We start from the raw sequence: 21,955 nt of genomic DNA on the forward strand, positions 1-21,955 counted from the left end.
GCGAACTAACGCCGTCGCGGCGGCCGCTACACAATTTTCGGCGGCGAAACCAAGCGCCATTTTCGGAGGTGCAATGCTGCCAGTCATTTCTCCCTCACTTTTTATTTTCATTTTTGGGCTGATTTTCGTCGTCGGCTGCGTCGGCTGCTACAGTCTTCCTTCCCTTCCCGTATCCAGTCATATTTTTTCTTACCGAAGGTTTGTTTTAACAACAAGTTAATGAAAATGGAAAACATAATTCCTAAACGTGGCAGACCACCAAAGGAAAATAACAAAACTTCAAAGAACTGTTTTTATATAAATTGTAAGTCCTATAGTCGTAATGGAACAAGCCTTAGCGAGGTGGTTTTTACCGATCACAACTATCATATCCAGCCAAGCTCTATCAAATTTTACGCATTTCAAAAACCGTGCTTAAGATTTAGAAAAGGTGATCCAACACACGATGAATTGGTGTGTAATATTTGTTTAAAAGCCATAAAATGGCTCCGAAATTGTGGTAGGCTAGACACGCTAGATTGTATATCAAACAACAGATACGTGTGCTCGATTCATTTCAAAGATTCTGATGGCCCGACCAAAGATAATCCTTATCCTATGCCTTTCTCGGCAGCAGTAAGCCACCTTTCTTCTATTTTAAAATGCTAATAATTGTATTAATCTTTATTATATTAATTATTGCAATTAAGGTATTATGTTCTGATAGCAGCGATGAACCTACTGAAGTCAATATTGCCACTAATAATTTTGAGGAGCCTGTGGTAAGAAATATTTTCACACTTAACTCTAAAAAATAATTAAGCCAATAATAAATGTAATTTGTTCTTTGCTACAAACAGATAGAAACCAATATCAGTAACAACAATACTGAGGAAACAGAGGTAAGATCTCTCTATGACTAATAGTAATATTCCGGTTTTAATTAAATTGTTTTATTTCCATAGCTTTTTAGCGGTGAGAATTTGTACTCTGCTGCTACACGTAAAAGAAAACTTTATGTTGATGAAGAGACTGAAAATATACAGACAAATTTTGATGACACGGTAAGATCTTGTGACTAATGATACAGGGCAAGACTTGGATAATTAACCGATTAGCCACCAACTTTAAGATAACAGATGGATAATTCAGAGCTCTAGATGTAACTAATAGATATATGCAAGGCTGATTATACTGGGTTTTTTTTTTCATATTAAAGGAACTGTCTATATTTAATGATGAGCATTCCCCCGATCGGAAAAGGAAGTTAGTCGTTGATGTCCCAAGTCTACCTAAGTCATCTACACCTTGTAAAAACCACATTGCTAACTTCTCAATCCCAACAACTACGTCTGAGCAGTCATTCAATGATAATTCAACGCATACTAAAGACAAAAATCAGCGTATAAGATTTAAAAGTGTTGGGGTATCATGCAAGCCTCGTGTTAAAAATGCAAGCACGCATACTACAGTGAAAATTTTGAAGTCAGTGGAGAGCGAGTGCAGTATTCGATTAAAGGGAGCAGATAAGAATACACAAACAGGGAACGGATTGTTGGAGGAAAATAAGAAATTGAAGCTCAAAGTTGCCAGTTTGAATGAAAAGCTTGCAAACTGTATTTGTGGAAAGAATGGGAAAATGGCGAAATTCAACAGCTTTGAATCTAAAATACGGAATAATTCCAAGATGTGCCTTTTTTATACTGGGCTTTATTTTTCCCAAATATTGAGCATATTTGAATTTCTTGGACCAGCGGTATCAAAACTCAACTATTGGACTGGGAAAAAAGCTAACGAGTCAAAAATCAAGAAATATGGAAGAGATTCTCGTTTCAGCCCGCTCCAGCAATTAATTATTACATTGATTAGGCTGCGTTGTGGTCTCCTTGAACAAGATATCGCATATAGATTTGACCTTGGGAAAAGTACTGTTAATAGTTTTGTGACAACTTGGATTGTCTTTATGTATAAAGAATTTCAGCTCTTAAAGTCGCGGATGTTTCCATCTCGAGCTGTGGTTCGAGCAAATCTACCAATATGTTTCCGTAATCATAAAGACGTTAGGGTAATAATTGACTGTACAGAATTTCACACAGAATCACCAAGTAATTTCTCCGAACAAGGGAATATGTACTCTAATTATAAGAGTAATACCACCTTTAAAGTTCTCTTTGGTATTTCGCCAACTGGTGCAATAACGTTTATCTCAAAAGCATTTGAAGGTGCTATATCTGACCGAGAAATATTTCTTCAATCTGGCCTGAAAGATTTATTGGAAGAAGGTGATTGTGTGATGGCTGATAGAGGTTTCACCATCGCTGATTATCTATTAGAAAAAAAGGCAACTTTAAATATTCCTCCTTTCTTGCATGGCAGAGACACTTTTACCCCTCAAGAAGAACTTCAAACTAAAGAAATAGCCAAACTAAGGATTTACGTTGAACATAGCATTGGCCGAATCAAGAGGTGGCGCATTTTTAAAAAAAAAATTCCTTTGGCAATGAAAGGAATTTTTAGTGAATTGGTGTTTGTAATTGGTTGCCTCGTTAATTTTCAAACCCCGGTAGTTAAGTATTGAATTGAAATTTTACTATGTAATGAAAATATTTTAATAATAAAATGTCAAATAGGAACTTCATATTTAATACTATTTGATACATTTAAAAAGAATAATGATCTTGCTAACAGAAAATATTTTATGGAATGTTATCACATACACTTTAGGAAACAGGTCTGGAAATTCATATCACATATTTAGGTTAAATGTTAAAATATCGCAAACAGTTGACTAGATAATTAATTCACCATTCTTTACATGTTTTCTTAAGTCAAACGGCATCAATTTCCTTGGTATGCGTTGCTCGAAAAACTCGGGGATTAATATGCCGCGATGAAACTCTATTAGTTTAGTTGAAATTTCTTGCCATAAGTTTTCATCAAAACTAACCCTTTCAATTGAAATACCTTTAGGGCTCCACACAACAAAGTCACACCATTCCCTCTCTGTAATGGCCATTTGCATTTGCATTTGGTAATAGTATCTATTATTTTGCTTTAGAACGAGCTTATTATTTTTAAGTGAACAACAAAAGCTATTTTTTTGGGATGGTTTCAATTGATCAATTTCTTCAGGCTTAATGTTTTCTAGGATTTTGGGACATTTAATTTCAACTATGCCTTCATTTGGTTGAGCAACGAGATCTTTTACTAAGCCATCCGGCGATGCAGCGAGACCTGGATATTTTGGATTTTCCCACAATCCTGTCTTTTCAATAGTTACTCCAAGTGGCGAGGTTTTCTCTTTCAGCCATTTTTCATATTCTTTGAGAGCCTTGTCTTCGTTTTTGATTCCATAAGTCATGGCTCTTGTTTGAATGAATTTTTCCGGCCACAAAATGCCTTTAACCAAATTGAATGTGGGCTTAAGATTTATGCCAGTGCAAATCATTCGCGAATAAACGTCTCTACATTTTGAGGCAGTAACTCTAAAACACCTTAATGACTTCCATTTGTCTGATTTGCTTTGATCCATAGTATCAGCCACTACAAATGGAACCTGACTTTCTTTGTCACATAAAATTTCCTTGTTGAAAAAATTAACTTTCTCCGCCAATAGTCTTAGTTCTGGGGTTGTCAAATCATAATCAGAGTAAACAATTTGTAGCAGCTGTTCCCACATGCAGGGAAACTTCAAATTTTCTGCAACAGTGGTTGCCTGCATATTTACTAAAAGAGCGTTAACCCTTTGATCATCCATTGTAGTTCGAATTAATTCCTCTGGTCGGGGCTCAAAGTTAGGTCTCTCATCCTTCTTCTTTTTGTTGTAGTTGGCTTGAGAAATTTCCGTGGGATCTCTTTTGGACTTACGTCCCTGGTTCCACGCACACAGCTTACTAGTACGACTTACAGGCTCGTATCCAAATAAATTAATATAGTCCTCCAATGCAAACAATAAAGCTGCAACATGATTGCATCGGGACATCGCAGAAGCCTTACAATGGCAACTAGCATCGACCACTTTCCCACAATTAGAAAGCATAATCAAAACTGTGTACGTGGTTTTAATATGATATGAAGACATAACTTCCGCTTTAATGCAATAATATTCCTCCCCATTGTTAATTAATTTGTCTTTGATATAAAGAACATTTCCACTTGCGAAATATATTCGTCCTTTTTTGAGGGGCTTTGAGGTGTGACCATCAATACCAATATCCTCATTATCACTGTCAGATAGCGTAGGTTGTTGGTCACTTATTAATAAGCTCGTCGCACTCGCAACTAAATGATGGTAGATATTATGGTATGAAAACTGCTTTGGAATGGATATTGAAGGAAAGGCCTTCCATCCTAATTAAAAATAGTACATTTTACACCAATTTATGAATTAATTTCTACTCTAAACACTACACATACCATTTACTGGGAATGTTGGCGGCTTGTTTGTTTGAATCACTGACAGAATTTTGGCTCTGTTGGCATTTACCTTGCTAGCTAGTACTGACCCATTATCAACTGTATTGGATATTTTGGCATTACCCTGTGCGACAACATTTTTGCATCTTTTTGGGAAATAATTATCATTTGTATTAAAGAGAATTCACGCCAAATAAGAGCTGAAAGTCCAAGGCTTAGAAATTATCATTTACCTTTCAACTAGATCCTCTTTTTTTCCTTTAAATGACAGCCCACGACATTGAAGCCATCTTTTTAATTGTACCACGCTATGTTTACCGATATCTTCATAAATAAATTTAGACCCAGGTACATCGTTTTCATTTAGGTTAACCGCGGAATACGGCATAGACGACGCCATTTTTTGAGCAGACGACAATGATTTCCACAAAATGAAAAAAATCCTCTCTCCATAAATGGCGGCCGATCACGTGATGATATTATTTCCCGCGGAAAACGCCGCTGACTTTGCTAGAGATCTGCGGCGCTCAAATGGACTCATACTATATATTTCGTGCTGATCGTCCCACACTTAATGGCAGAGACGTACGGGGTGGAGGAGCATTAATTGCCTGTCGGAAAAATATCCCTGTCACTCGAAGAATGGATTTGGAACATGTTAACGACTGCGTATGGCTAGAAATCCATCCTAAAAAACAGAGAAAAATATTATTAGGAAATCACTACTTACCTGCCTCTTGCACAAAATGGGAGTTAGCGAACTATCTTGAAACCATCCAATCGAAGCTTCTGGAATTTGACGGTGAACTAATTCTTGTTGGTGACTTCTATCTACCAGGTATAAACTGGAATCTTAATGATGCAACAGAGTGCATATCAGCAGTTAAACCGAAAGCGCAGCTACTCATAGATTTTATCAATATTGTAAATTTAACACAAGTTAATGAGCTAACTAACTGTAGTGGAAATATCCTAGATTTGATACTTACCAATATTAACTATATTAGCAGCAAAAAACTTCAACACCTTTAGTCAAAGCTGATAAGTTCCATCCCCCGTTGGATATTAGTTTTCTAACCAATATTTTACAAGACCACAATTATCGAAAATATACAGCGTATAAATCCGGAGATTACTATGGTCTTTACAATTACCTAAGCCGATATGACTGGACTCCTGTTCTAGGTGAAGAAAATATAGATGTTGCGGTGGCTCGGTTAACCTCGGCTGTGCGTGACGCCATGCAAAAACATATTCCAACAAAAATATACCTACCATCATCTCGCTATCCTCATTGGCTCAGCGCACAGTTAAGGAAAGTTCTTTCCCGGAAACGGGTATTTCATCGGAAATACAAGAGGACGAAAAACCAAACAGACCTTTTAAAATACAAGGACCTAAGAAGAGAAGCCGCTTTATTATTGGAAAATGATAAGCAATCCAACGCGGGCGCAATAGTTCACAACATTAAAAAAGACCCGAAAAAATTATGGGCGTACACTAATTCCAGACTTAAACCAACTGACAACAACATATCCCTTAAGAAAGGAACCACTACACTTACCACCACAGCTGAGATTGCTGAAGTTTTCCGCGACCAGTTCCACTTGGAGAATAACACCTCTGACGAAGATTTTGGCGAAAACGACCAAACTGAAATTAATCCAAAGATACGCTCCTATTTCAATAAAATGATAATTTCTGAAATTGAAGTAAAAGAGGCCATTATCAAACTGAAACCGAAGTTCTCCACTGGAATAGACTGTATACCATCATTTATAGTTAAAGGGTGTTCCGACATTCTCTCAAAGATACTAGTAAATATATTTAACAAATCGCTTACGCAAAATGCATTTCCCGATGCATGGAAAACTTCAGTTGTGGTCCCAGTTTTTAAAAAGGGCTCTAGATGGGATAGTAAAATTACAAAATTCGAAATGGTCCTATTTAAACATATAGATTACTGGTTTAAGCCATCTATGAGCCCAACACAACATGGTTTCTGCACTGGCCGCTCAACAGGTACAAACTTAATGGTATTCATGGATGAAATAACCAGGAGCGTAACAAATCAGGAGCAGGTAGATTGTGTCTTCCTTGATTTTAGTAAGGCATTCGATCTTATGGACCATAAAATGTTATTCGGAAAACTTTGTAACTATGGTATGGGTGGCGACATTTTGGGTACACTTAAATCGTTCCTAAAACGAAGACGAAATGTAAAAAAATGTAATGGGGCGGTGAGCAGACAATCATACGTCACGACTATGGGAGTACCCCAGGGATCAGCGCTGGGACCTCTTTTATTTAGTATATACGTCAATGACTTACAAGACTATGTTAAATCATCTGAGATTGCCCAGTTTGCAGATGATACAAAGCTATATAGGACTATTCGATCATGTGAAGATTGTCTGGCTCTTCAAAGAGACATTGATGGTGTCAAAAAATGGAGCACCTTAAATAAAATACCTTTAAATAGTCAAAAAACGACCGTTGTCACGTTCACTCGCAAAACAAACAAGATAAATTTTAATTACGTTCATGACACAATAAATTTAAGCAGAGCCAATCATCAAAAGGATCTGGGAACAGTACTTGATAGCAAACTAAAATTTAATGAGCAAATTTCGAACATAATGGGAAGATCAATGAAAACCCTATCAATGTCTCTGAAAATAGCCAAGTCATTAAATTCTGGAAGGGTATTTAAATTGTTGTACATTTCGTTAGTTCGAAGTATCCTGGAATATAATATATTGATTTACGGAGGATGCTGTGTCTCAACTCTTATCAAAATAGAACGCGTACAAAGGAAATTTGTCGAATTTTACTACTTTAATTTCAAATGTGACACCATATATACATATAATCTAGTGCTTGAGAAATTGGGGTTACAATCATTGTTGGGGCGACGTAATATGTTAGAACTTTGTTTCTTAAGAAAGCTATTGATAAACAAAATTGATTGTCCTTATCTGATGTCCAAAATCTACCTCAATGCACCTAGGCTTAATACAAGACAAAACTCCAACTTTTATTATGGAAAAGCTGATAAACTTAATCCCATTATAAGAATACAGATAACCGCTAACGAGCACAAAGACGACGATCTATTTTCTCACTCACTATTTTATATAAAAATTATTTAAAAAAAAAAACGGATAATTATATAACTTAATTCAGACTTTTATCATTTATGTATTATAATCTCGACATTACAACAAAACGAAATTAAAGAGTTCAAAGAATTGAGAAACAAAATTTATTAAGGCACAATAATTGTATGTTTTTAATTGTACATTTACATGTATATTTTAATTTAAACCTCGTGACCCATTGTAAAAAGCCTCCGGGCGTTATGGACACGAAATAAAGTTTGATTTGATTTGATTTGATTAGAAAGATAAAATTTATAATAATTATTATTATTAGAAAGATAAAATTTATAATAATTATTATTATAAGAAAGATAAAATTTATAATAATTATTATTAGAAAGATAAAATTTATAATTACTAAATTAGAAAGATAATAATAATAATAATGAAATGAAAGTATTGTTTATTGTGTATACAAAAAACCGCGAGGGTTCACGAGAATATACACATTATATACAATTTACATACAGTGCAATACAATAAAGAAGAATGTCAATTGTGCCGAAACATTAATTACATACTTTGTTAAAATAGTTTACTTTGTTAACATATATTTCGTGATTAAAAACTTGTAAACATATATTTCGTGATTAAAAACTTGTATAATAGATTTATTACATTTATTTATCGAATATCTTTGTAACGCATGCAAAACAAGTCGAAAGAACTGCTAAATGAATTATAATGTCGTTGCATACGTTGCATGGGATCGTGTTTAATGTTCTTGACATAAAACGTCTGAGTTCGTCGCAGACTTTTAGGGACTAGAAAATTTAGTTTGACTAATAATGCACTCAGTGGTATAATATTACGAACTAACTTGAATAAAAATTTGACATCTTTAATTTTCATGGTGTATTCCAAGGACTTAAGGTTTAGTTTATTTAAAAGGGAGTCGTAATTATATGGTAAATGACTTAGAAAAAAACTATGAACGTATTCAACGAACTTACTTTGTATTCCTTCTATGCGAGTGCGAAGTTACAGACTACACCCTCCCCATACCAGAGAACCATACAGAGCACGAGAGCGCACTAGAGCGCACTAGACTAAGGTACATGAGGTTGTAATGTGCATAAAGAAAAAGCAACGGATCGCTCACGAGATTATACACAGATAAAATCAACATCGAAAATTCACATATGTTGGCCACCATTTAAGTAAAATAAATAGCCTACACATCGTCATGGTGGGACAAGTGTTGCCATAATAAGTTTTTTTTGTACGTGTGTTCTACCGTAAGCAGTTAAGATTTGTATTAAATATATCTCAGGTATTATTGAAATATCATATTATTAATAGAAAGATGAAAACCATGTTATTTTTATTAGAAAGTTAAAATAATTATAAGAGATAAAATAATAACTATGTACGAAATACAATAATTATAATTATGCCCTTTCCACCCAGCTGTTATAACGCTCCAGGCAGTTTACGCGCCTTGTTCTCGGTATCTTCCCATTGCGCAGAATTCCATTAGACCGAATTCCCATTAGACCCAATCCCGCCAATGTTTTTAATGAATTTAGCCCAACCGCGGATTTGGTATTTACAATTAAAACGACGCTTTTTGTCGAATTAAGCGACCCCAAAAATGCTATGTAGTTTAATTTCTATTTGTGTCGTTTATTAATGAAAGCGTTTTAAATACATTTTTATTGCCTTGGATACGCCATTATTTGACGACTATACAACCAGATGATAATTAAAAACGACCTTTGGAAGTTTTCATTACCGTGTGTTCTAAAACTATAATATAATAGTATACAGAACAAGTGAAAATAGCACTTTACTATTTGGGCATGGGTTAAGGATTAATCAAAAACTCTTTCATCCAATAAAACGTTCTTGTTCAAAACCAGGTTAGGTTAGCAATATCTTCATTGACTTTTCAAATAATATGCCTTTTCCAAAAAATTATTGTTAGGTTAGGGTTAGGTTAGGTTAGTAATATTTTATAAATCATTTAACAATGTTACGCCTTTTCCAAAATATTGATGTTTATCTTCATTGACTTCACAAATAATATGCCTTTTTCCAAAAAAATACTGTTAGGTTAGGTTAGTAATAGTTACTAAATCATTTAACAATGTTACGCCTTTTCCAAAATATTGATGTTTATCTTTATTGACTTCTCAAATAATATGCCTTTTCCAAAAAATTACTTTTAGGTGAGGGTTAGGTTGGGTTTGGTTAAGTTAGGATAGTAATATTTATAAATCATTTAACAATGTTACGCCTTTTCCAAAATATTGATGTTTATCTTCATTGACTTCTCAAATAATATGCCTTTTCAAAAATTACTGTTTGGTTAGGGTTAGGTTGGGTTTGGTTAAGTTAGGTTAGTAATATTTATAAATCCTTTCACAATGTTACGCCTTTTCCAAAAAATTACTGTTAGGATAGGGTTAGGTTTGTTTTGTTTAGGAGGACGTCTCTTCCTCTTAGGAACGGTTATACACTTCAAGTACAGTAAAACGGCTGGCTTTAAGTATTTTCATGATAAATATAACATATAAAATCAATATTAGCAATTGGTTTATTATGTCATATTTTGCTGATTTATTACTATTTTGTTCTTATAATCCTTAGTTTTAAAATAATAGTTTAGAAAATTTTTGGATCTTGTGTTCATATTACGTAGGCCTTAAATTGTTTTAATTTTATTAAAATTTCATCGGGAAAAACCCGAAGTTAGGGTTTTTCGGTGCAATGGGATTTTCCCATTTGACAGAATCGTAAATCCGCCAAAGTGCGGGTTTTTCGGTCGAATGGTATTGGTTTCGGTTGATTGGGATTCGGCGCAATTGTAGTGAAGCCTTGTTCTCTCCCTCTCTCCCCGTACGAACCATGATTTGGATTGCGACACGTGTTCCAATCACCCGCGAAAAGCAGATTTTAAATTTGAAACCGTAATCCTAAGAGTGCACCAAGCGGCGACAAGCGGCGAACTAAAATGCCAAAAATAAATCCTCGAAAGCTAGGATGCGCGGGCCTTGATTAACGTAGGCTCCGACTCAATTTAAAAAAAAATGACCCTAGCCTTGGCAGGAACATTGGAGACTTGCTCACAGAAGGTCCGCCAGGAGTCCTTCTTAGCAGCTCTAATCGCCCTGTTGTAGGTATTAAAGGACTGCCTATATCCAGTGCAGTCACCCGTACGCTTGGCTTTGTTAAAGAGCCTGCGCATGTATTTCCGAAGCCGGCTGAGATCCTCGTCCCACCAATGGACAAGCCTTGAGCGGTTAACGATCTTAAGTGGTCAGTTCCGGTGAAACGACTCAATAATGGAGCGCTGTAAGTCACCAGCAGCCCAATCAAGATCCTTAGGTGAAGTAAGTTTAGGGGTGTGACCATCTCCGTAGCGTAGGATTAGGTCTTCCCTATAGCCGGCCCAATTGGTCTGTTTTGGATTGCGAATCTCCGTCCCCACCGGGACAGAGTTAGTCGCGACAGTGAAGCAGATATGCCTATGATCCGACAGAGACGTTCATTAGACACATGCCAGTTAGTCACGGAAGACAAGAGGTTTTCTGTGGCTAGCGTGAGGTCAATTACCTCCCTTCTATTAGAAGTAACAAAAGTAGGTTCATTGTTTTGATTGAGAATATAGAGTTTACAACCAACTTAATATTCTAGTAGATCATCACCTCTCCTGTTGCAGTCAGAACTGCCCCACGTGATGTGATAAGCATTGACGTCGCAGCCAATGATAAGTTTGTCCCCTCTCTTCTCGCATTGATTGACCAAATTGATCACCTCAATTGTCGGGAGAGAGTCTGCATCGTGGGCAAAGTATGCAGAGGCAAGCGTGAGAATCAACTTGGTACGCCCAGTGGCCAAGACTAGCTTCACGGCCGCCGTGTCCTGGGACGTGTACTGTGGTAGAGAGATACAGCAGAGATCCCTCCGAACCAGAATTCACGCTCTAGGTCTAGCAGCAGTATGGTAATAATAGAATGACCCCGCCGCGTCATGGCAAATCCACGGTTCTTGTATGAGAACCAAATCAAGACCCTCAAAGCAAACCTCCTGCAGAGTACCACAGAGGCCGCTTTACTATGGTGAAAATTGATTTGATTTGCACGTAGCGTCCCCATGATCCTTAAGAGAGGGGTTTAGAAGGGATCTAGCTACACCTCATCAGTCCCGAGAGGGCCAGTGGCACCTCCCCCCCAACAGGCAAGCTCCCAGTCCCAAGATCCTCCCCCCTCATCAGGACCACTAGAACACTCATCGGCCGGACCCCGAAGGGTCCCATCCGATTCTTCCAGTAGGGTGGACTCATCCATGGAAGAACAGACTTCCGAATGAGCCCCCCCTCTCCCTCTGAGCGGAAGGCCAAAGCAAGAGGGGGAAAGAGATAACACTCCATCTAGCTTGCGTCCCAAACTACGAGAGCCCCTCTGAGGATTTACAAAACGATCCACTCCTTTATGTAGTAGGGAATTTATAGATTGTTTTACATTTCTTTTAATTGATTCTCGAGGTGAAGTTCCGGGTTTTGGGCATCGGTAAGCACCCTACTTGTCAATCCCACCGCTTCGGACGCTAACGTACTAATTGCCGGCCTAATAAAGAGTTAAAAAAACCGCCGACACTAAAGAGACGGCCAGATTGGAAAACGTTCGCGTGTAAAGCCGGTTAGACGACCCTCTTTGGAAATACAGAGTATATCTAATGAGGACCATAGCTGAAGTTCTATTGACGTATTCTTCTAAAAAACAGATAAATATATACTTTGCCCAAATTAAACGGGATATTTTCCCCGTAATCGGACTTTAGTTCTATTTCAATTTCTTGTATATTGCTAATTGAAACTGGCTAAAAATCGATATTGTTAAAAATTTCTTTGTTCTCCTCGTCTAGCAGTGAGAACGCCGGCATTTTTATAAAGCGTAAAAGAGAGGCTTGTCCACCACCCACTACTTGTTGACGAATAATATTGGTATAGACAAACATGGCGTCAACGTATGGCGTTTAGCAGTATTACAAGCCTGGTTTCTAGCACGTTCAACATCTCTAAACTCGGGATCATGGCGTTTAGCAGCCATACAAGCCTGGTTTTTATCACGTTCAACATGTCTATACTCGGGATCTTGGCGTTTAACAGCCATATCCTCCTGGTTTCTATCACGTTCAACATCTCTATATTCGGGATCTTGGCGTTTAGCAGCCATACCCGCCTGTTTTCTAGCACGTTCAACATCTCTAAACTCGGTATCTTGCCGTTTAACCGACTTATACAATTGGTTTCTGACACGTTCTCCTTCCCTATAATTTGGATCTTGGCGTTCAGTAGCCTTACTTTAAGAGTTATAGACACATATAGTACATGATCTTATATTCCCTTAGTTTGTAGTTTATTTTATGCTTTCCAATACGTAATCGATTTCGAAAATATCGATATTTGTTACATTTAAATTACTTTTAACCTTGAAATTACAATTTGAAAGTGACTCCAATTGTCCACGTGGCCCCGCCTACGTTTGAATATTTTCACACCGTGGTCTTGGCCAAATTGTTTTTTCAAGGTATATACGTCACGATCTGGGAAGGAAACTCCGCCTACGCCATCTTTAGTCGCCTGCTTGGTAAATATTGCGCCGAGGCCTAAGATATCTCAGCTGAGCTCAGGCTAAAAATTCAGTGTAACTTGATTTAGTTAACTTCATTTTTAAAATTTAGTTTGTAGAAGTCAGTATGAGTAATTACTCTTATAAATGTATTGTTCCGGGTTGCAAAAACAATAACAAAACTAAAGCACCGTCAATACTATTCCATTGTTTTCCTAAAAACGAAGACATTCGAAAGGTTTGGATTGAAAATGTTGGAGTTTCAGAATCTAAAATCACGAAAAGTAGCCGCGTTTGTTCTGTTCATTTTACGAGCGATTGTTATGAACATAAACCCGGTGCTTTGATTAACATTAGTCCTATTAAACGGTACGGTTCTAAATTCCTGGCTCGTGGTTCTGTTCCAACAATTTTCGGTACTCAAAATGTGGAATCGGGTGTAGGCCTAAGTGTGATAAGTTCGGTTAATTTGCCATCAATGGAAGCGTGTGCATCAACTTCCGTGGAGAGTCTAGAAAGCGTTCATGAACCTTCGGAAACTTTAGAAACTGATTACACTGAAGGTTTAATGCTACCGAGAAAGAGGGCTAAATTAATGGTGAGTTTATTCTCCAGTCGCTGCGAGAACTATCTGTACTAATTGTATCTGTATATTTATTGAACACCAATTTTTAACTTTTAAATTTTTAGGATTCCGATACCTTCTCGAATCCGTCGATTGGAATTCAGTGTGTTGTTTTTCCAAAAACTAAAAGTCGAGGAACTCAGTTATTATTTTCGCCTGGAGCAAAAGCATTTGGAACGCAAACGCAAATAAAACAAAGCAACAAATGTAAGTTTCGCGATGATTGAAGTTTTAAAATAATTTTTATCTGAAACCCTGAATTATTTTAGGTCATCAAGCTGGCGTAGCTGTGGTAGACCTCGCTGACAAAACCACGCAAACTGATTTTCACAATGAAAATAAGGAGAGCCTAATAAACCAGTTTTTACAATCACGGAATGACGATGACTGCTATGATTTTGAAGAGGATGAGGAGGTAGATGCCGGAGCTCGTTCAGATCCATTGGAATCGAGCTTCAACATATCATCTATAGCTGAAGAAGATGTACACGAGTAAGATATTTTTGGTGTTGACAGTTATCAGATAATTGAAAATAAATTTCAAAGATCTTATTTAATTTCTAGTTCTAGAAGTTTTGAAGGAATTAATCCAGTTACTGAGCGGAAGCTCATAGTATTTGAAGCTGCTCTCCTCCAACTCTTCGCTTTTTGTAGTCAGTGCTTATCAAAGTGCTCAATTAAATCAAATGTCAATGGATCTATGACAACCATCGAAACTCACTGCCCAAATAACCATCGTCATGTGTGGAGCAGCCAACCTTTGATTGGAAGAAAGCCAGCTTTGAATATTTTAACTGCAGCTGCCATTCTCTTTTCTGGACATAATCCAGGGAAAACAATAAGAATGTTCCAATTTTCTCAGATTGTCATGTTCGATTTGCGAACATATTACAGGCTTCAAAAAGCATATCTTTTTCAAACGATTAAAACAGTATGCTATTTCTAATTTTGTTTATATGGTAATAAATTTGTGCCTAATAACATTGTATACATATAGGTATGGCATGATGAACAAAAAAGCCTTTTGGATTCTTTACAAGGTCAAAAACTTGAAATGGGAGGGGATGGCAGATTTTGCAGCCCTGGTTTCTGCGCAAAATACGGAAGCTATACCTTTTTGGAAGCCCGAATCAAAAATGTTATTCACCTCGTATTACTTCAAGTAAGAATATTTTTTTTTGTTCTAAGATTTACGTAAATAGCATTTCTAAAAATGTTTCTTCATTTAGAGTAATCAAGTAAAGAATAGCGTTGCTATGGAGCTGGAAGGCTTGAAATTAGGACTGAAGTTTCTCTTTGACCGAGGGTTGGAAATAGCGTTTTTGGTGACAGATAGGCACATACAAATTAGAAGTTTTTTGAGGAAACATTATCCACAAATAAGACATCTTTTTGACGTATGGCATTTAGTAAAATGTAAGTTTATATTATCATTATTATCACTGACTCTTACTGTGATCAGATTATCTCCCAATCTGATATTTATCACGCTATCATGAAATTACCGAACAAGTTATCCACTGGAATTGATAAAATTCCTTCGTTTATAATTAAAGGTTGTGGCGATTTGCTTCTGCCAGTCTTAGAACATATTTTTAATTTGTCTCTGCGCACGCGATGCTTTCCTGAATTTTGGAAAAAGGCAGTGGTCGTTCCAGTTTTTAAATCTGGAGCATCATGTGACGTCAAAAACTATCGTCCGATATCCTTACTTTGTGTCTTGGCCAAGATTTTCGACCGTGTTCTGCACCAACATTTGCAACGGTGGTTTGGTTCTTTACCAAATAATTGCCAACACGGCTTTGTCCCTGGCAGAGGGGTGGATACAAACCACGTGGCCTTTTTAGACTATGTAGCTCCTCAGGTCGAAGGTCAAGGCCAGGTCGACGTGATTTTCCTCGATCTCGCTAAGGCTTTCGATCGGGTTTCTCACGCCTACCTCGGTGATAAGCTTGAAGCACTTGGATTGACGGGCAATTTGTTGGCTTGGGTGAAACATTACTTGGCTGGTCGCGTTAACGTCCTGAAATGTAACTCTCACATTACTACATCTACGTACGCGGTCTCCTGTGGTGTTCCGCAAGGTTCCTCACTGGGACCGCTGTTATTTAACATCTATCTCTATGACTTACAATTTTCGATTCGGCATTCTCTTTAATACAACTAGCTGACGACAATAAAATTTCCAAAATTATTAATTCCAAATTTGATAGCCAGCTCTTGCAACAGGACCTTGATGCGACTGCTACTTGGTGCTCAAAAAATAATCTCGCAATTAATCCAGCCAAGTCAATCCACGTGTCCTTCACTAGGAGGGTCTCACGTGAGATAATCAATTCTTATTCGGTCTCTAATGTAGATATCCCTTGTAAAAATTCTGTTAAAGACCTTGGTATTCTATTTGACCGTGGATTATATTATACCGACCATATTACCCGTACGATTGGTTTGTGTCGCCGAACACTTGCTGTCACTCTAAAAATTTGTAAAAAAATTAAATCTTTAAGACATTTTCGAATACTGTACCTAGCTTTAGTTCGGTCTCGCGTGTTATATGGTTGTCTCGCTTGGGGTAGTAGCGCTCTGTACCTTAGAGCTAAATTGGAATGTGTCCAACGTAAATTCATAGAATATTGCCATACATATTTTCTTCAGAATGAATTATATGACTATCACCATTTACTCGAAGTTCTAAATTTAAAAACCCTTTCTTACCTTTGCCAATTAAATGACTTCAAATTTGTTTACAAATTAATTAATAACCGGTTGAACTTGCCCAATTTAACAGAAAAATTAAGTTTCCACGTGCCTCGATCAACGCGGTACCCTAAGACTTTTACTGCCCCTAAAAAGATACTTGTTCCTTTAAATCGGATGCAGGCTACAATTAACACCATAGGTGATAAATTTGATTTATTCTCAATTAACTTTAAAGATATTAAATAGCGTGGCTTAATTTCACATCTTAAAACTTATGGTAACTAGTCGAAGATTCCTTAACATTGTAAATATTTGTATATTTGTATATTTGTATATTTGTATTTTGTTGTTTTTTCTTATCCCTGTGTATAATCTCGTGAGCCAGTAGGCTTTTTTATACACAATAAACTACCATTCATTCATTCATTATTTCGTATTATTATATTATTATTATATTATTATTATTTCGTATTATTATATTATTATTATATTATTATTTACGCATAACGACATTAATAGTGCTATTACCAAACTCCCCAACAAAAAGTCCACCGGCACGGATGGTATACCAGCCTTTATTTTAAAAGGTTGCCATGACCTCTTACTACAGCCGCTTGCCCATATTTATAACTTATCTATAACGAAACAGACATTCCCTACCATTTGGAAAGAAGCGGCGGTTACCCCTGTATTTAAATCTGGCGCAGCTTGTGACGTTAAAAATTATCGTCCCATATCTTTATTATCCACACTTGCCAAGCTATTCGATATGCTTGTACATACTAAATTACAGGAGTGGTTTAATACCTTTCCAAATGATTGTCAGCATGGTTTCGTACCGGGAAGGAGTGTTGACACGAACCATGCGGCATTCATGGACTACGTGGCACCGGAGGTCGAAAGTCGTGGTCAAGTCGATGTCATATATCTCGACTTGGCCAAGGCTTTTGATCGTGTTTCCCATGACTATTTACTGGATAAAATGCGCATATTGGGTGTTGGCGGTGAGCTTCTTGGTTGGTTTAGTTCCTATTTACACCAAAGAATTAACCGTATTAAGTGTAATGGTGCACTCACCTCCGTTGAGTACAAGGTCAATTGCGGGGTTCCACAGGGTTCATCTCTTGGCCCTTTGTTATTTAACTTATACGTATACGAATTGCAATATTTAATTAAATACTCAACATTAATAGCCTTTGCGGATGACCATAAGGTCTGTAAAATAATTAATTCCTCTGATGACTGCGCGGCTCTCCAAGCTGATTTAAACGTAATAACGGCGTGGTGCGACAGGAATAATTTGCCTGTCAATCCTACTAAGTCCCAACAGGTCGCTTTCACTAGGCGCATAGGTAGAAAAATATGCTTTCTTTATAAGGTTGGGAACTCTCCCATTCCTCGAGTGTTAAGGGTAACCGACCTCGGTGTTATATTCGACAGTGCCTTGCTTTTTCGGGAGCAGGTAACCTGTACCGTAAATCGTTGCCGTAGGACATTGGGAGTGGCTTTAAAACTATGTAGGCCCCTCAAATCCCTTAAACACTTCCGACTGCTCTACCTCAGTCTTGTCCGCTCACGTCTTGTATACGGTTCGATAGCTTGGAGTGGCTGTAGTACTTACCTACGGAAATGCATAGAGGCCGTTCAGCGTAAATTTGTTTCATATGTCCATACATTCTTCTTGCGTAATCTAGATTACGACTATCTTAATTTATTAAATCACTTGGGCCTTCCGTCCATAGACTATCACTTATCAATGATAGACATTAAATTCCTGCATAAATTAATTCATGATCAAATTACATTGAGTGAGCTACTTGCTAAACTAAACTTTTTGGTTCCCCTTCGTCTTCGTAAAAACGTAACTTTTCATGTGCCTTGTAAAGATCTAAATCCAATCTATCGTATGCAAAAAACTTATAACAATTTTTCTAACCAGTTCGATATCTTTTCAATGAAACTTAAACAAATCTGTTAGCCAACATAGTTTTTGTAATTATTATGTAAAAATGTAAATATCCTGTAATTGTATTCAACACTCTACTGTGCATAATCTAGTGAACTACTTGTATAGTTTTTTTTATGCACAATAAAAATCAATTTCATTCATTCATTCATTATTTCGTATTATTATATTATTATTATATTATTATTATTTCGTATTATTATATTATTATATTATTATTATATTATTATTATTTCGTATTATTATATTATTATTATTTCGTATTATTATATTATTATTATATTATTATTAGTTGTGCTTAAGTAATAAGTATTATTATTTAATTATTTTAGCTGTCAAGTCCAAAATTGCAAAAGTCTGTGGCAAGAAAAAAACCATGGAAGTTCTACTCAAATGGAGCAAAAGTATCCAGAACCATTTGTACTGGATCGCTAGTTCCAGTGATGGTGATGGCAACCTCATGCAAGCAAAATGGAAATCCATTTTACGCCATCTTACCAACAAACACAGAGGCCACGGTGAACCATTTCCAGAGTGTGCTCACGGTACCCTAGAAAAAACTAAAGACCGACCACGGAAATGGCTTAAAGTTTCAGAAATTGCTTTCGCATCTCTAAAACAAATTATAGACAGTTTTGTAAAGGACATAGCGCAGCTAGCCTGGATATGCCAGACGTCTTCTGTAGAAGCTTTCCATGCAGTTGTAATACAATTTGCTCCCAAACACACGCACTATTCTTTCCATGGAATGGAAGCCAGACTTTATTTAGCTGCGCTTCATTATAATGAAAATCCGGATAAATTACAAGCTATCACCAAAAATGGTGAAAGACGGTGGAATATATTCTTTCCAAAATACAAGGCTGGGGAATATTCTGTAAGGCCAATCATGGCTGCGTCGACTTATCGTATGTTTATGAAAGTATAATTTTTTATACCTGAAGAATTTTTCTTGAAATTATCAACCACTTTGTTCACCCTAGGTTATGTAGAAAACCTCATGGCAACTACATGTTCTTTTGCTTCTGAAGAAAGCTATCAAACTGGGTTTGAAAAGAGCGGGGAATCCTTAGGAGAAGCCCCCAAACCTTTGGCTTCAAAATATGAACATCCATCTAAATCTGACGCGGTAGCCTCATATGAAAAAGCCAAGCGTTTTAAAAAGCAATGAAATGATTTATTAAAATAACTGTTTTGAAAAGCTATCTTTCTTGTAATTTTTTTATCCTTTGGTGAAGGTTTTTTACTCCTGTTTGTCAAGTAATGATAATAATTTCGAATAATCTCAGGAGTCAAGTATTTACAAAATTGAAAATTCGTAAGTTAATGATAGTAATAATAGTTTTGGCGTTGCTGGTGTGCAAAATCCAGTTCATGGAGTGTTGTCTTTTCAATATCGACGACCGCGGCCCCTTCTCTGTCTTACACGGAAGTGTCTAAATCCGCAATACTCGTCGGAAGGGTACGCGTTACGGATTTTACTGATGACACAACTGGGTATTGGTAAACGTGTACCTGGTAAAAACCAATATATCCAGCGCATGAACCTCCGATAAGCCAGGTATCTATAAGTCCTGTTAAATTGAAAAAAAATTATTAGAATCTATATTTTTAAATTTAAATCAGGTTAAATAGCGCTTACAACAACTAAATTTAGCGTAAAATTGACTTAATTTTCTATCTTGATTTACAGTATGAGATAAATTTACTTAGGACGTTAGTAGCAATATTCAGAGAAATTAACTTACTTGTGTATAAACCCTTCGGGGGGTTCAAGAAATCTTTCTCCACCGTCAGGGTTTACAAACTCCAGATACGCCAACCTCAGTTGGTTTCTGCGGATACACGTTTCGTCAAACTCGTCGTGCTGACTAATGCAGGTTCCGTTGGTAATGAACTCTTCTAGTTCAGGTTTTTCCCTGCAACAAATGCTCTCCTCAGCAGTTGGCATAATAACACAGTATCCGCAGATGCACCTAAAAATAACCTTTAGATACAGGCACAAATAATAAGGCTATGTAAAACTCAAGAGTTATATCTTACCAATATGAGTTCCCTAATCTAGGGTTTTCAGGTTCAGGTCGTGGGTTTTCATCTTCAGAACTTGAAGAAGCCAAGGGTTCAAATTGATAAGGCAATACTCCGTGGACAGGATTTTGCACAGCGCCAAGGCCTAAACTATTATCACTATCACTAACTTCCGAATTTTCAGTCTCGTAATTACTTGACTCGAGAGATTCTTCAATATTACTATCATTACTTGATAAAGCGGAGTAAAACACATCACCTGAAGAGGAGTCGGATTCCATTTTTAGCCTTCAGAAGTTCAGTATAGACTTGGTAGCATAGAAAAGTTACTAGCTTTGATCTATCCAATAATGATAACTCAACTCACCTACGTCATACCTTAGCCACTCCTCCTGGACGATTTCAAATTGGTAATAGTGCCCAGTTAAGATTAGAATTAAGTTTCTAATTACTAAACCAATTTTTAATGGGGAAAATTTATACGGATCATTTCTTAGAGGCCCAAACTTTATTTTCAACATGAAATTTTACCTCATTCAAATTATCTGTCAGTAACTCTTTAACTGATTTCTTACACGTTCTCTTGCTTTATACCATTCATCAACCCTTTTTAATTTCTTGGTAAATATTCCACCTTGATTTTCAATTTCACAATTTGACTCATTGTCTCGCTTTGTCGCCTTTGCTAGCGACTGCTTCTTACTGCATTCTTCATTTTGTCTCAAGATTCTTAAACTTTCTAAGGGATAGACATTACCATGGGACGTACAGTACCTACTTGAGATTCGACATTCTTTTGTAAGTTCTCTTCGACTTACCTAACACTTCCCGGAACAAGTTTATCCTCAGTTTTTGTTTCACAATGATAAGAAGATATTTGTCCAACGCGGGAAATTTAATAAAATCATCACTGAAAATAGTCTTCTCGGGTATTTCAACCACTTTAATTTCTTTCAACGGGGCGGGTTCTAGTTTTTATGTTCCTTGAAGATGGTTTTCACTCACGACCATTTTAGCGCAAGACGCTAGATTCGTATTCGCATGGGGATTTAAATTCGTTATAGCAATGGTAACTGGCACAACCACGAGTTCATTATCGGGGACTGTGACGGATTTACGTTATTGTTGTTGTTTTCTTCTAAAATAAAGCCACTAGGTACAAAACCAGCGCCGCCCCTGCGTTTGATTGAAGTTCCGGACGGGCACTGGATAAGGACGCGGAAGATGGTCTGTCTATCATGGGGAAACCAGGAGGTAAAATGCCAGAGCAAAGCGAATCCAAAGATTCTATCATTAACCCATTTTTTTTTAAAGGAGTTACGAAATCTGTAGGGCAAATTTATAAGGGAAAAACCATTAATTAAAGAGATCATTGCGTACGGTTTAATTTCGACTAAATACAAAAAAGATATAACAGGGTTGCCACGAACTTTCAAATTGCTCGAGTTTAACATGTTTTCCCTTACATTTAAGGGTCAATTTTCATTTTTCTAAATATAACTAA

At 36.8% G+C, this 21,955-nt stretch overlaps 5 protein-coding genes across 13 annotated transcripts; 3 read left to right on the forward strand and 2 right to left on the reverse strand.

Annotated features, from left to right (window-relative positions):
* Positions 1–210: 210 nt before the first annotated feature.
* On the reverse strand, positions 211–4,935 carry LOC149584033 (uncharacterized). 9 transcript variants are annotated; one of them, XM_089863722.1, is made up of 6 exons: positions 4,629–4,935; positions 4,396–4,541; positions 2,944–4,329; positions 2,785–2,850; positions 2,697–2,712; positions 211–2,569 (listed from the first exon to the last, which is right to left on the reverse strand). In XM_089863722.1, the coding sequence occupies exons 1-6, from the start codon at positions 4,793–4,795 to the stop codon at positions 2,533–2,535; spliced, it is 1,818 nt and encodes a 605-aa protein (XP_089719848.1). In that variant the 5' UTR covers positions 4,796–4,935; the 3' UTR covers positions 211–2,532. The 9 variants fall into 9 exon arrangements, 8 of the variants coding, with proteins under 8 accessions (XP_089719848.1, XP_089719851.1, XP_089719847.1 ...); XM_089863725.1 differs by having other exon boundaries at positions 2,927–4,329; XM_089863721.1 differs by lacking the exon at positions 211–2,569 and having other exon boundaries at positions 2,607–2,712.
* Positions 220–2,488, forward strand: LOC149584034 (uncharacterized). Its single transcript, XM_089863717.1, has 6 exons — positions 220–615; positions 690–761; positions 840–881; positions 945–1,043; positions 1,199–2,261; positions 2,356–2,488. Exons 1-6 carry the CDS (start codon positions 220–222, stop codon positions 2,397–2,399), a joined length of 1,716 nt encoding a protein of 571 aa, XP_089719843.1. The 3' UTR covers positions 2,400–2,488.
* Positions 4,936–13,016: 8,081 nt separating the features above from the next.
* LOC149584035 (uncharacterized) lies at positions 13,017–14,703 on the forward strand. The gene is made up of 4 exons (XM_089863298.1): positions 13,017–13,730; positions 13,823–13,964; positions 14,027–14,249; positions 14,322–14,703. The coding sequence occupies exons 1-4, from the start codon at positions 13,260–13,262 to the stop codon at positions 14,701–14,703; spliced, it is 1,218 nt and encodes a 405-aa protein (XP_089719424.1). The 5' UTR covers positions 13,017–13,259.
* Positions 14,704–17,331: 2,628 nt separating this feature from the next.
* Positions 17,332–19,594, forward strand: LOC149584036 (uncharacterized). Its single transcript, XM_089863299.1, has 5 exons — positions 17,332–17,572; positions 17,651–17,809; positions 18,756–18,968; positions 19,053–19,331; positions 19,407–19,594. Exons 1-5 carry the CDS (start codon positions 17,332–17,334, stop codon positions 19,592–19,594), a joined length of 1,080 nt encoding a protein of 359 aa, XP_089719425.1.
* A 219-nt stretch (positions 19,595–19,813) lies between these two features.
* LOC149584037 (uncharacterized) lies at positions 19,814–20,427 on the reverse strand. Its single transcript, XM_089863300.1, has 2 exons — positions 20,172–20,427; positions 19,814–19,997 (listed from the first exon to the last, which is right to left on the reverse strand). The coding sequence occupies exons 1-2, from the start codon at positions 20,372–20,374 to the stop codon at positions 19,814–19,816; spliced, it is 387 nt and encodes a 128-aa protein (XP_089719426.1). The 5' UTR covers positions 20,375–20,427.
* Between the last annotated feature and the right edge of the window lie 1,528 nt (positions 20,428–21,955).

Source organism: Phalangium opilio, unplaced genomic scaffold, assembly GCF_054372755.1.
Source record: "Phalangium opilio isolate 3A_F unplaced genomic scaffold, DU_Popi_V2 ptg001170l_1, whole genome shotgun sequence".
NCBI classification, from domain to species: Eukaryota; Metazoa; Arthropoda; class Arachnida; order Opiliones; family Phalangiidae; genus Phalangium; species Phalangium opilio.